Source organism: Hordeum vulgare, chromosome 2H (genome assembly GCF_904849725.1).
Source record: "Hordeum vulgare subsp. vulgare chromosome 2H, MorexV3_pseudomolecules_assembly, whole genome shotgun sequence".
Taxonomy (NCBI): Eukaryota; Viridiplantae; Streptophyta; class Magnoliopsida; order Poales; family Poaceae; genus Hordeum; species Hordeum vulgare.
Genome location: NC_058519.1, coordinates 372,395,723 through 372,405,602, shown reverse-complemented (window position 1 = coordinate 372,405,602; position 9,880 = coordinate 372,395,723). Strand labels below are relative to the sequence as shown.

At 47.6% G+C, this 9,880-nt stretch overlaps 1 protein-coding gene across 1 annotated transcript; it reads left to right on the top strand.

Annotated features, from left to right (window-relative positions):
• The first annotated feature begins 1,135 nt into the window (after positions 1-1,135).
• LOC123426316 (transcription factor NIGTH1-like) lies at positions 1,136-2,997 on the top strand. Its single transcript, XM_045110128.1, has 5 exons — positions 1,136-1,467; positions 1,586-1,740; positions 1,864-2,275; positions 2,381-2,457; positions 2,574-2,997. The coding sequence occupies exons 1-5, from the start codon at positions 1,266-1,268 to the stop codon at positions 2,793-2,795; spliced, it is 1,068 nt and encodes a 355-aa protein (XP_044966063.1). The 5' UTR covers positions 1,136-1,265; the 3' UTR covers positions 2,796-2,997.
• The last annotated feature ends 6,883 nt before the right edge of the window (positions 2,998-9,880 follow it).

Sequence of the window (9,880 nt, the reverse complement as noted above, 5' to 3'; positions counted from 1 at the left end):
TGCATATATTCTACTAGGTTGTATGGTAGATACACTTTTAGTGTCCATATGTGAGATATACATTTTCCACAAGAAGATAGCTCATGAACAAGTGTGATAACTATTTATACAAGACATGGCATACTTTTACCTATTCTGGTTGTTGAAACCATCACAACCAGGAGACCACCATCTAAACATACCTAGACCACACTTAGGATGTAAACGACACACCATCCAGTGGTGGATCTAGGCCCACACGGGGTCAGGCCGGGGGCTTGAGGCCCAAAATCCAATCTACGCTGTAGCGGAATACTGTAGCAATTGCTACAACGTACATAAAGGGCCCAAGGTGGTCCATTGGATTGGATCCGTCCGTGACACCATCTATGGATTCAAAGATCAATGTCATGATCACTAAGCTAGGCATGTGTAGCAGTATATGAAACTAAAGTGAGAACAGTTTAGAGAGCCATTTATGTCATACAACAACAAATAACGAACTTGACACATGAGCGCAACACACTATGTTCACACAAGAAGTATAAAATTGTAAAAACACAAAATTCAGAAGATAGAGTTATAGGTACTAACCATAAAAATTAAAGAAAAGAAAACCAACGATACACTTTTAAAGACAATGAATGCAAACTTATTATATAACCTTAGCGCCGCATACGCATGAATATCCTGACAAATCAATATATCCAGCTAATACAAATCCAGAATATAGAACGATACATATACAATTAAATTCATAATTTATGTACGTATCCCCTGTCTATCGTATCTGACAGATATACTACCTTGATAAGATACACACGTATTTGACGCTTACGATTAATTGCTTCCAAAACTCAACATATTCAATTAATACCAATTTTTTCTTTCTTATAACAGCCTGAACAAAAAAACCATTTAGCATCTTCTCTCTGACCCCAATGGTACAAATCTCAATCTGGTTGAAAGTGTGTACCAGACACATTTTCAATTTGTTGGCATGCATAGGCAAGCGAGCTAAAGCATAAAATCCGTAAACCCCAAGGGCCTTGGTGGAAACTAGCGTCCATTGTAGCTATCCGTGGCTGTAGGTGACGTGAAAAATCGTCCTCGTCTCATCCTCGCACACACTCTCGAGATTCTCCGAATGCTTCTCCTCCTCTATCTATATAAACGTCCCCATTCACCCACCTCCTCCCTCCAGTTCACATCCACCTCATACTTTCTCTTGCAACAAGTCAGTAAAGATTCCGTTTGGAGCTCCGGTCCGTTGTAAACCCAACCCGATGGGTCTGGATGTAGGAGAGATCGGCATGGGCGCAGATTTGAGCCTGGATTTGAAGATGTTCGCGGCCAAGAGCCTGGGGCGGGCCAGGGAAGCGCCGGCGGCCGCCATGGACGACTGTATCCGGAGGCTGGAGGAGGAGAAGAGCAAGATCGAGGTGTTCCGGCGCGAGCTCCCCCTCTGCGCACGCCTCCTCGCTGACGGTGAGAGCGAAACCTCTTGCTTGTTGCTTTTGCTACTACTGCTAGCTATTATCCCTTTAATTTGTTGTTTTCTTCTTCTTGGGGAGCCTTTCTTGACGTGGTTTGGTTGTTTGCGCAGTGATTGATGTGATGAAGAAGGAGGTGGAGGAGAAGAAGAGAGGTGGCGACCGAGGAGAGAACAAGGAGGACGCCGGCGCAGGCGACAAGAGCAACTGGATGAGCACCGCGCAGCTCTGGACCGGCGATTCCGTCCGAGGGGACGATGCTTCCGAGGTAGGAATGGGATCCGGCCGGTGATTCGGTTGCCCGCGTGCTTGAAGCATTTATGATCATTAAATCCTGTGGTTTCATTTCGTTTGGGGTTCTGAAAGTTTGCGCCTTTTTTTACGATTGCAGAAGCAGGATGAGAGGAGGAGGTCCTCGGAGCCGGAATCTCATGACGGCGCTGTCTTGCCGTTCAAGGCCGTGGGCTCCGGTGCCCCGGCGTTCGCGCCGCCGAGTTTGAGGAAGGACGACAAGGCTGTTCGGATGCCGGATCTGCCGTTTCTGTCGCCGGCACCGATCAAGACCTCTCTGGCTGCTGCTACCGGCGGCGCTGAAGAAAGCCGCCGTCAGCTTGTGGGATTCGCGCAAGAAGCGGCGAGGGCTGCGGCCGCCCTGGCGCCGGCTGCCCCTTCCATGAGCCTCCAGGCTCAGTCGCAACAGACAGCACAACAGCAGCAGCAAGCGAGGAAGGCGCGGCGGTGCTGGTCGCCGGAGCTGCACCGCCAGTTCGTCACTGCCCTGCACCAACTCGGTGGGCCCCAAGGTGAGAGCTTCACAAAAAAATCACAGAAATTTCCTTCCATCTCTAGATATAATACTAGCAAATTATTGAGTGCTTACATGGTTGTTTTTCTTGGCACGATTGCAGTTGCTACTCCAAAGCAAATCAGGGAGTTGATGAAGGTGGATGGCCTGACCAATGATGAAGTGAAGAGCCATCTCCAGGTGAGCAATTCACCGCCATCTTACACAAACTTCTATCCATGTAATGATGGAATTTATTACTGGCTTTCACGTATAATTTGCATTGACACTAATGTGAATCCTGTATTATTGTTCAGAAATACCGTCTGCACAACCGAAGGGCGCCAGGATCTCCGGTAGCCAACCGGCCGATCGTGCTCATGGGAGGGCTCTGGATAACTCAGGAGCAAAGCAGCTCCCAGTCAGGGGGGTCACCTCCGGGCCCCCTACACTTGTCAAGCTCAGGCGTAGCTGCCTCATCGGTGACGGTCAGCGGCGAGGAAGAAGATGGCAGATCCGAGAGCTATGGCTGGAAATGATCAACAAGTTATATTAGTTTTTGTTCAGAGTTTCCGGGTCGATTCCTCGGGCGATATCTTGAGAGATTCCTGAGACAGGATTGTAGTGTAGTCTTTTTTGTTGTATGCAGGGAGATCAAGCCTTGAGTGCTTTGAGATGAAACTCTGGCTGTTATTATGTAAGTACATCGGAAAGAGGTTATACTAGTTACAATTTTGCGGATATGTTAATCTAAAAGGTTGGGGCAGAGCTGGGCAGAGCTGCAATTTTCGCCCAGAGAATTTACCCATGTTCAGCGTCAGACTTTCTCTCGATGAGCAATTTTCCATTTCATCAATTAAGCACAGTGCAGCTTTACATAGGGCTTGATGCTGTTCTTGGTTGATTTTTTTTTTTAGAAAAGGAGGATGAACTGTTCTTGGTTGATACAGTACTGTACAACTGAAAGCCAGTTGCAGGTAGATTCTGAACTTGTGATGGTGCCCGTATTTTGTTTCTCTCCAGCAAAATAAGGTGCATTTTCCTAGTTATTGATAGCCATGAATTGTTTCCTGCTCTCTGGATTCCAGCACTGAAGAAAAATCTTTGGATCCTCATCCTTCCCTTGGAACTTGAGGTGGTCCTGAATCCTGACCATAACTAGACGCCATCCTATCAAGAACCTATCAGAAACTTGACATGATCCTATTCCTACCTACTGTATCAAGCAAAGCTTCATGTGTTCCTCACCTGACCAAATATCTGCTCTGGGATGTTGGGACACCAAGAATCTGATCATGATCTGTCGCCTGAAAACCAGGATGGCAGGAGTGCACACCAAGAATCTTCTTGGGCTCCGTTCATTTCTCACCTGCTGCTGCTGCTGCTGCAGAACCCAACTAACTGTGCAATCTTGGCATGAAAGTCTAGGTCTCCCGCACACCTTTGATTTGTTGCGAGTTTGTTGCTGCGTCGTAAGGGCCACAGGACCAGAAGTCAGCATCACATTCTTCCTCCTTCATGATACCCTTATTTTGTTTTTGCTGCTAATGTTTAATCTTGTCATGCTTATCGTCTCTGCGAGTCAAACAAGTGTTATATGATTGATTACTGGGTTGTGGCCATACTTATCTGGGAGATTAGTATATACTGTGTATTGTGAGGCGTTGCTAGCATAGCATGCTTCTTTGAACATGTCCCAGCCTTGACTCTGCATTCATGCGCTGATCTTGCAGTGTTATCCAGATTTTTGTCCACACTACTCCTTGCAATAGTTTGGTGAAACCGGGAAAAACTCAACTCGGCACGGATCGCATTGCCTGAACGAAGAGCCGAGATTGCACAATCAGTTTCAGGTAGTAGATATGGTTTGCTTCAGTTTCAGTTAATGGCAGGCCGGCAGGAACTCCAGTTTCATTCATGCATTCGTTGGGAAAATGCAGATGATACGAAACAACAAATCACTAGGACAGAAGCGAAGAGACCGTAGTTGGCGATCTAACTGCTGGACGTGGAATCGTTCTTGGATCCTACGACGAACGTAGGATCCCGTGATGGATGTGCGGATGAATATTCGTGGAGCTTTCCCTGTCTGTCGTCACCGCCAAATGTTGAACAATCAGACGCTGGCTTGGAGTATATGCTTGTTGGTGCTGACTCATGAATTGGCTGCTTCTTCTTCATCTGCAACGATCATTTTTTTTTAATGTGTATTTTTCATTTTCTAGGCATGCACTTGGCTTGCGTGTTTTCTTTGATACGGACCGCCTGCATCTGCATGTGCTGCTGAATTTTCTTGGTCTTACCGATGTCATTCATGGTTTAGCTGTAGCAGCAGACGATGAATATGAATATGTAGTTTCATTCATTATACCAGACGGATACTAGTACCTGGACGTCTGGACCGCTGGTAAGTTGCAGTTTCCGGTGCTGTTTTCCCTTTGCTCTTGCACCAACAGCAGCAGGGAAACTGTTTGCAGCCGAGGAGTGCTGCCGAAGTACAAAGAAATTAATAAGTATTTGAGCAGAACAACATGGAATCCTAGCGCAGCTCACGACCCATCGTGGCGAGTTATGACCTGTTTGTTCCATAACCTGTTTGTTTCATAAGTTATGGGATTTTTTGAAGTCCCAACTTATAAGTCCCAAGTCCTTATCTGTTTGTTTACACGGACTTATAAGTTCCGAGTCCCTACCTGTTTGTTTACATGAACTTATAAGTCCATGTTACCCCTAATAATAAAACACTTGTTCACATAACCCTTGTTCATACAAACGAATTACAGAATAGTGACAACCGAAATAACACTTGTTCATACAAACGAATTAGCACTTGTTCATAAGAACCAAAATAAGAGAGAGTACATAACAACCGAGATAACAGAAATTACATAAGCAAAGAACACTTGTTCATATCATTGTTGTTTCAAGGACCACAACCCATCAGCGACCCAAGCTCTGAATTGATTCATAGCAGCACTGTATATCTCATTTGTTGAATCATTTGTTGTAGTCGTTGGCATAGACAATGGTACATAATTTTCATTTTGATCTCACAAGTCGAAATCTATATCGGCGAGTTGACTTTGTTTAATAAAATTGTGCAGTGCAATGCAAGCCACAATGATTTTGCTTTGTTTTTATTGTGGATAACTAGGCAAGTGAAACAAAATCCTCCACTTGTTCTTCAAGACTCCAAAACACCTCTGGATGACATTTCTAAGTGAAGAATGGGTGAAATTGAAGTGTTCATTCTCGTCGACATCTTCTGAAGACGCAATAGTTGACGACACACCTTGCTTCCACGCAGTTTTTCCTCTACTGCCAGCCGATGAGGACCCATTGGCTCGACCTACGCCGCGTCCGGTGACCTGGGACACGGTCCTCCCACGCCATATGACGCCTCCCTCAACGGCAGCTGTGCCCGGGGCGACGAACGGACGCAGGTGAGAGTCGGCTCGGCCTCCGATGTTCAGAGACCGACTACGGCCTCCTCCGCCCTGGGGCACGGGCCTCCCACGACCAGGTCCAACCGGAGGAAGGCCATACCGGCCGATTGGTCGAAGACGAGTTGCTGGTACGAACCCAACTCCGGGAAGATGTCGACGTTGCTATTGAGATCCAAGAAACCCATTCCCCTCCCGAGATTTTCGCTGGCGGATGAGCCTTTGGTTGCCTGTTGATGCGAGGGGAACTGAGAGAAGAAGGGGATCTGGTCCTCCTCATCACCGGCCATGGCGGCGGCGGCGGCGGTGATTGGAGCGAGGCGGGGAAGGAGCGAGGCGGGGAAGGAGCGAGGCGAGGAGGCGGGGAACGAGCGAGGCGGGGTAGGTGCAGGCCGATCGATAAGTCCCAATAAGTTCCTCCCTGAGAGTCTTTTTTGATAAGTCCCAAATGACCACTATAAGTCCCTATAAGTCCCTCCTGTTTGGTTTAGATGGGACTTATAGGGACTTTCTTAAGTCCCTAAACCAATAAGTCCTTGGAAACAAACACCCTCTTAGACTCGACGGAGGTGTCGGCCTTTGCACCACGTCCCGACATATGCCACGAGAGGAGAAAGATGGGGAGGGGTGATATGTCACGTGAGGAGGGTCGGGCTCCGATATGAGCATCAGATCACCTAGAGTATTTTTTTCATGGAGATCACCTAGGGTGTGTTTTGTTGAGGAACGAGGTAGAATAGAATGTTATGGTTCTATTCCACTAGAATGGATCGGTTCCGTTAGCGTGTTTGGTTGAAAACAATATATGGAGTGAAATGATGACATTTCGATGTTTGGTTGGAGATATGAAATAGAATAAAATTGTTTCTCTACATCCCATGTAAATTAATATACGAACATATGGCATCAAAGATATCAACAACTATCACCTCTTGCACCCAAAAATACGCCCTACATCATACATTCACAGCCCAAACAAGAATCAAGAATCAAGAAAAGATTTAAAGAAAAAGATATGCACATGACCATGTCACGGTCAATCTCCTCACTGGTTAAGGTTGTGTTTGGTTGGATTTTAACTTCAACTTCTAGGTCCAAAAACTATAATCTGTACCAAAGGATGTTTTCAGCAAAGCAGATTCGTAAGAAGCTGCAACTTCTAGTAGTATAATTCCTCTAGTCGTTCACCCCAACTTTTAACAGCTTCTCAACCAACCGTTCTCGTATGCCCCCTAGGAGTCAGGATATTTACCCACCTATGCCACCCTCGACTCCTCGAGTGAAAAATGATTCGTGGTGCAGCCACGAGTAGAGCCTCCCGATCCCCTCGACACACAACTCGCTCTAGGGTTGCACTTGCAGCCCGCCGCCGCCGCCAGCCCTGCGGGCTGCAAGTGAAGCCCGCCCTCCGCTGTCGCACGACCATCCTCGCGCGCCTCCTGGAGCAGCAGCTCCGGGTTGGATCTGTCGCTGCCACCCAGCAGCGCCTTCCCCCGAACTTCACCAGGTAGCAGCCCCCGTTCCTCCTGAATCCTCCCTCCTTCTTGTATGCTTGTTAAGAAATCCTCCCTCTTTCATCCCTCCTCTCTGTAATTGCTTCTGTTTTGTCCATGTATATATTATAGATTGTGTCCATGTTCATTTTAGTTAAATTCAGTCACACATAAGTTTAGTTAAATACAATTCATTTTATTCCTTTTGTATGTTGTATCCCATGGTACATGTGAATAGACCCTGCATATTTGATAGCATTGTTAGATTGATCGCCCATTGGAACCTTGACCCACGCCCTGATCGGGGGCGTCCAGCCCAAGCAAGGCTGGTGGGCCCATGTCGCGCAGTTCTATAAAAAAGAGGTGGGGACCATGGCACAAGATACGAGGTTCGCCGCCGCCACTGGTTCCCCACTCTCAACCCTAATCCGATTCAGAGGGTAGCGCTGAAGCGATGGGAAGTCCATCACCGCCGCTACCGCATCTCTCTCTCCTTCCCCATCGTCGTCACCACCTCACGATGGACGACCGGAGGGAGCTCATCGAGTACACCACAAGGTAATAAATCACTACATCATCCCGAACACATCTAGCCTAAGATCCACGGGATCTATCAATGGTATCATGAGCAAGGTTGGCATTAGATGTGTTTTCGGATGAAGAAGTACAAGTAAAGATTTCGCCCTCCCTGATATGAACCCGAGAAGGGCAAAGATCAAAGAAAATAAAGCTTCACTGGAGTTCTCTCCGGCAAAGAAGCGCCGCCGCAAGGCCGCGCCTGTTCCTCTCGATCCCCACACGCATCGGCATGTCGAGGTGTGGGGAAGAAGAACATACCTCCTTGGAGGCAATGATCGGATCCATGAGATCCAAAAGGCATACAAAAAAATGCAAAGAAGAAGGGGAACATGCAAAGCAAAGAAATAAACCCCAGCCGGGGCAAAGGGCACCACCACCGCGCCCTTGACGGTAGCGCGTTCACCTTGAAGGTGCTCGCGCGCGCTGGCAAAGGAACGGAGGTGGAGCCACCATCTCATGCCGTTGTGGGAACGAAAGGAAGAAGTAGCACCACGGCCGACCCACTCGACGGCGGCGGGCTCACCACAATGGGAACGCGCAACCGGCGAAAGGGAAGGCGATGGCGCCACCATGTGATGCTCCTCTGGTCGTCCATTTTTGTCCCTCCTGTCTAAGTTTTAGAAGGGGGAGGAGGGGCTGGTCGAGCTAAGACGAAAGAAGGGGAAGAAGATGAACCGACTGTGTGCGGGCTTAGCCCCACGCCGGCGGCCAGATCTGGCTCTCCTCGGCGGGGCAAGAACACCATCGTGCGAAGGAGTACCGAGAGAGGCAAGGAAAGGGGCTGCCCAGGCCCCTCCTCGGCGGGGCGAACAAGCCGCCGGCGCGAGGCACAGCCCCAGTGGAGCGCTCGGGGGAGGAAAGAAAGAGGGGCGTCGCGATGGAAACCGCTGCCGGTGGCCGGGGCAGCCGAGCCGTCGCCGGGTGGCTGCTGTCGCCGCTCCTGAGTGATTGAGGAAAGAGCGGAGCGGAGAGTGGCTACTGCTACGCGCGCAACGCGGTGGCGTGGCCCTGCTGGCGGCCGAAATGGTGAGGAGCGCGCAAGATAGCCCCTGCTCTCGGGCTGCTCGAGGACGAGAGGAGCAAACCAGCAACGCTGGGGGAATGACTCTAGGGTTTCGTCCCCTGGTGGAGTTTGCAGGTTTTGATGAAAGGGAGAATCGCGCCCGGTCGTCGGATTAGATCCGACGGTCCAGGGCGAAACCCTAGTTTTGGCAGGGGCGGCTGGGCCTGCCAGGCCGAAAGGGGAAGTGGGCCGCGCAAGGCCCCAGGCCGAAGGCCACCACGGGCCTCAAGGGGGCGCCAACACCAGGCCGATGCCAAAGGGTGCCCACGTTGTGTCTCTTTCTCTGTCGGGCCGAGGCAACCCCTCAGGCCGGCCCAAGCCGGCCCCTTTTTTTTATTTATGATAAAAGCCTTTTATTTTCTGCCTAGAGTTTTAGGCAGATTTAAAAGTATTTCCTAGGCATTTTTTCTCTACAAAAAAATGTTTACAAAATAGAAAGTCAAATGTTCGAAGTTTCTATCAAATCAATGTTAATTTTTCTGAAAAGAAAAATAAAAGGTTCTGAAAATAAAAGAAAGATTTTCACAAAAGGAAAAGTTCATGGATTTTATAAAAGGGATTATAAAGTTCATGAATTTTAGTTTTAACAGAATATTTTTCTGTAAAGGTGCATGAATTTTTTATATTCACGTTTTTCCGCTGCAAAGTAAAAATGTTTAATCTTCCAATTAATTTGGAACCAACGAAAAAATTGAATTGGAAGAACTGTTATTAGCAAAGTTTTTCCCTTATGGGTGAAATAAGACTCAAAGAGTTTTCGCTATGACAATAGAAAGATGTTTGTTTTAAAGTTAAAATATGGTATTGTTGTTTTCTGACCAACGTTGATGATAACAATACCATATTTGTATGAGACATCTTATGTTCAGAGCTTAAATCTGTGATAAATTTTGTATCAAAGTGATCAATTTTCAGAGCACAGATAAAGAAATGAATATTTCGCATATTTCTGCTGCAATATGGTTAATGATGATGATTATTTCTTAGCAAAGTTCAATAGAAATACTATCATCACATTGTTTATGAGTTATATGCATTATTTTCAT

Coding starts and splice junctions, on each gene's coding strand:
- LOC123426316 (XM_045110128.1), top strand. CDS start 1,266: ATGGGTCTGGATGTAGGAGAGATCGGCATGGGCGCAGATTTGAGCCTG. Junction 2,276..2,380: donor CCAACTCGGTGGGCCCCAAG/GTGAGAGCTTCA, acceptor GCACGATTGCAG/TTGCTACTCCAAAGCAAATC. Junction 2,458..2,573: donor AAGTGAAGAGCCATCTCCAG/GTGAGCAATTCA, acceptor ATTATTGTTCAG/AAATACCGTCTGCACAACCG.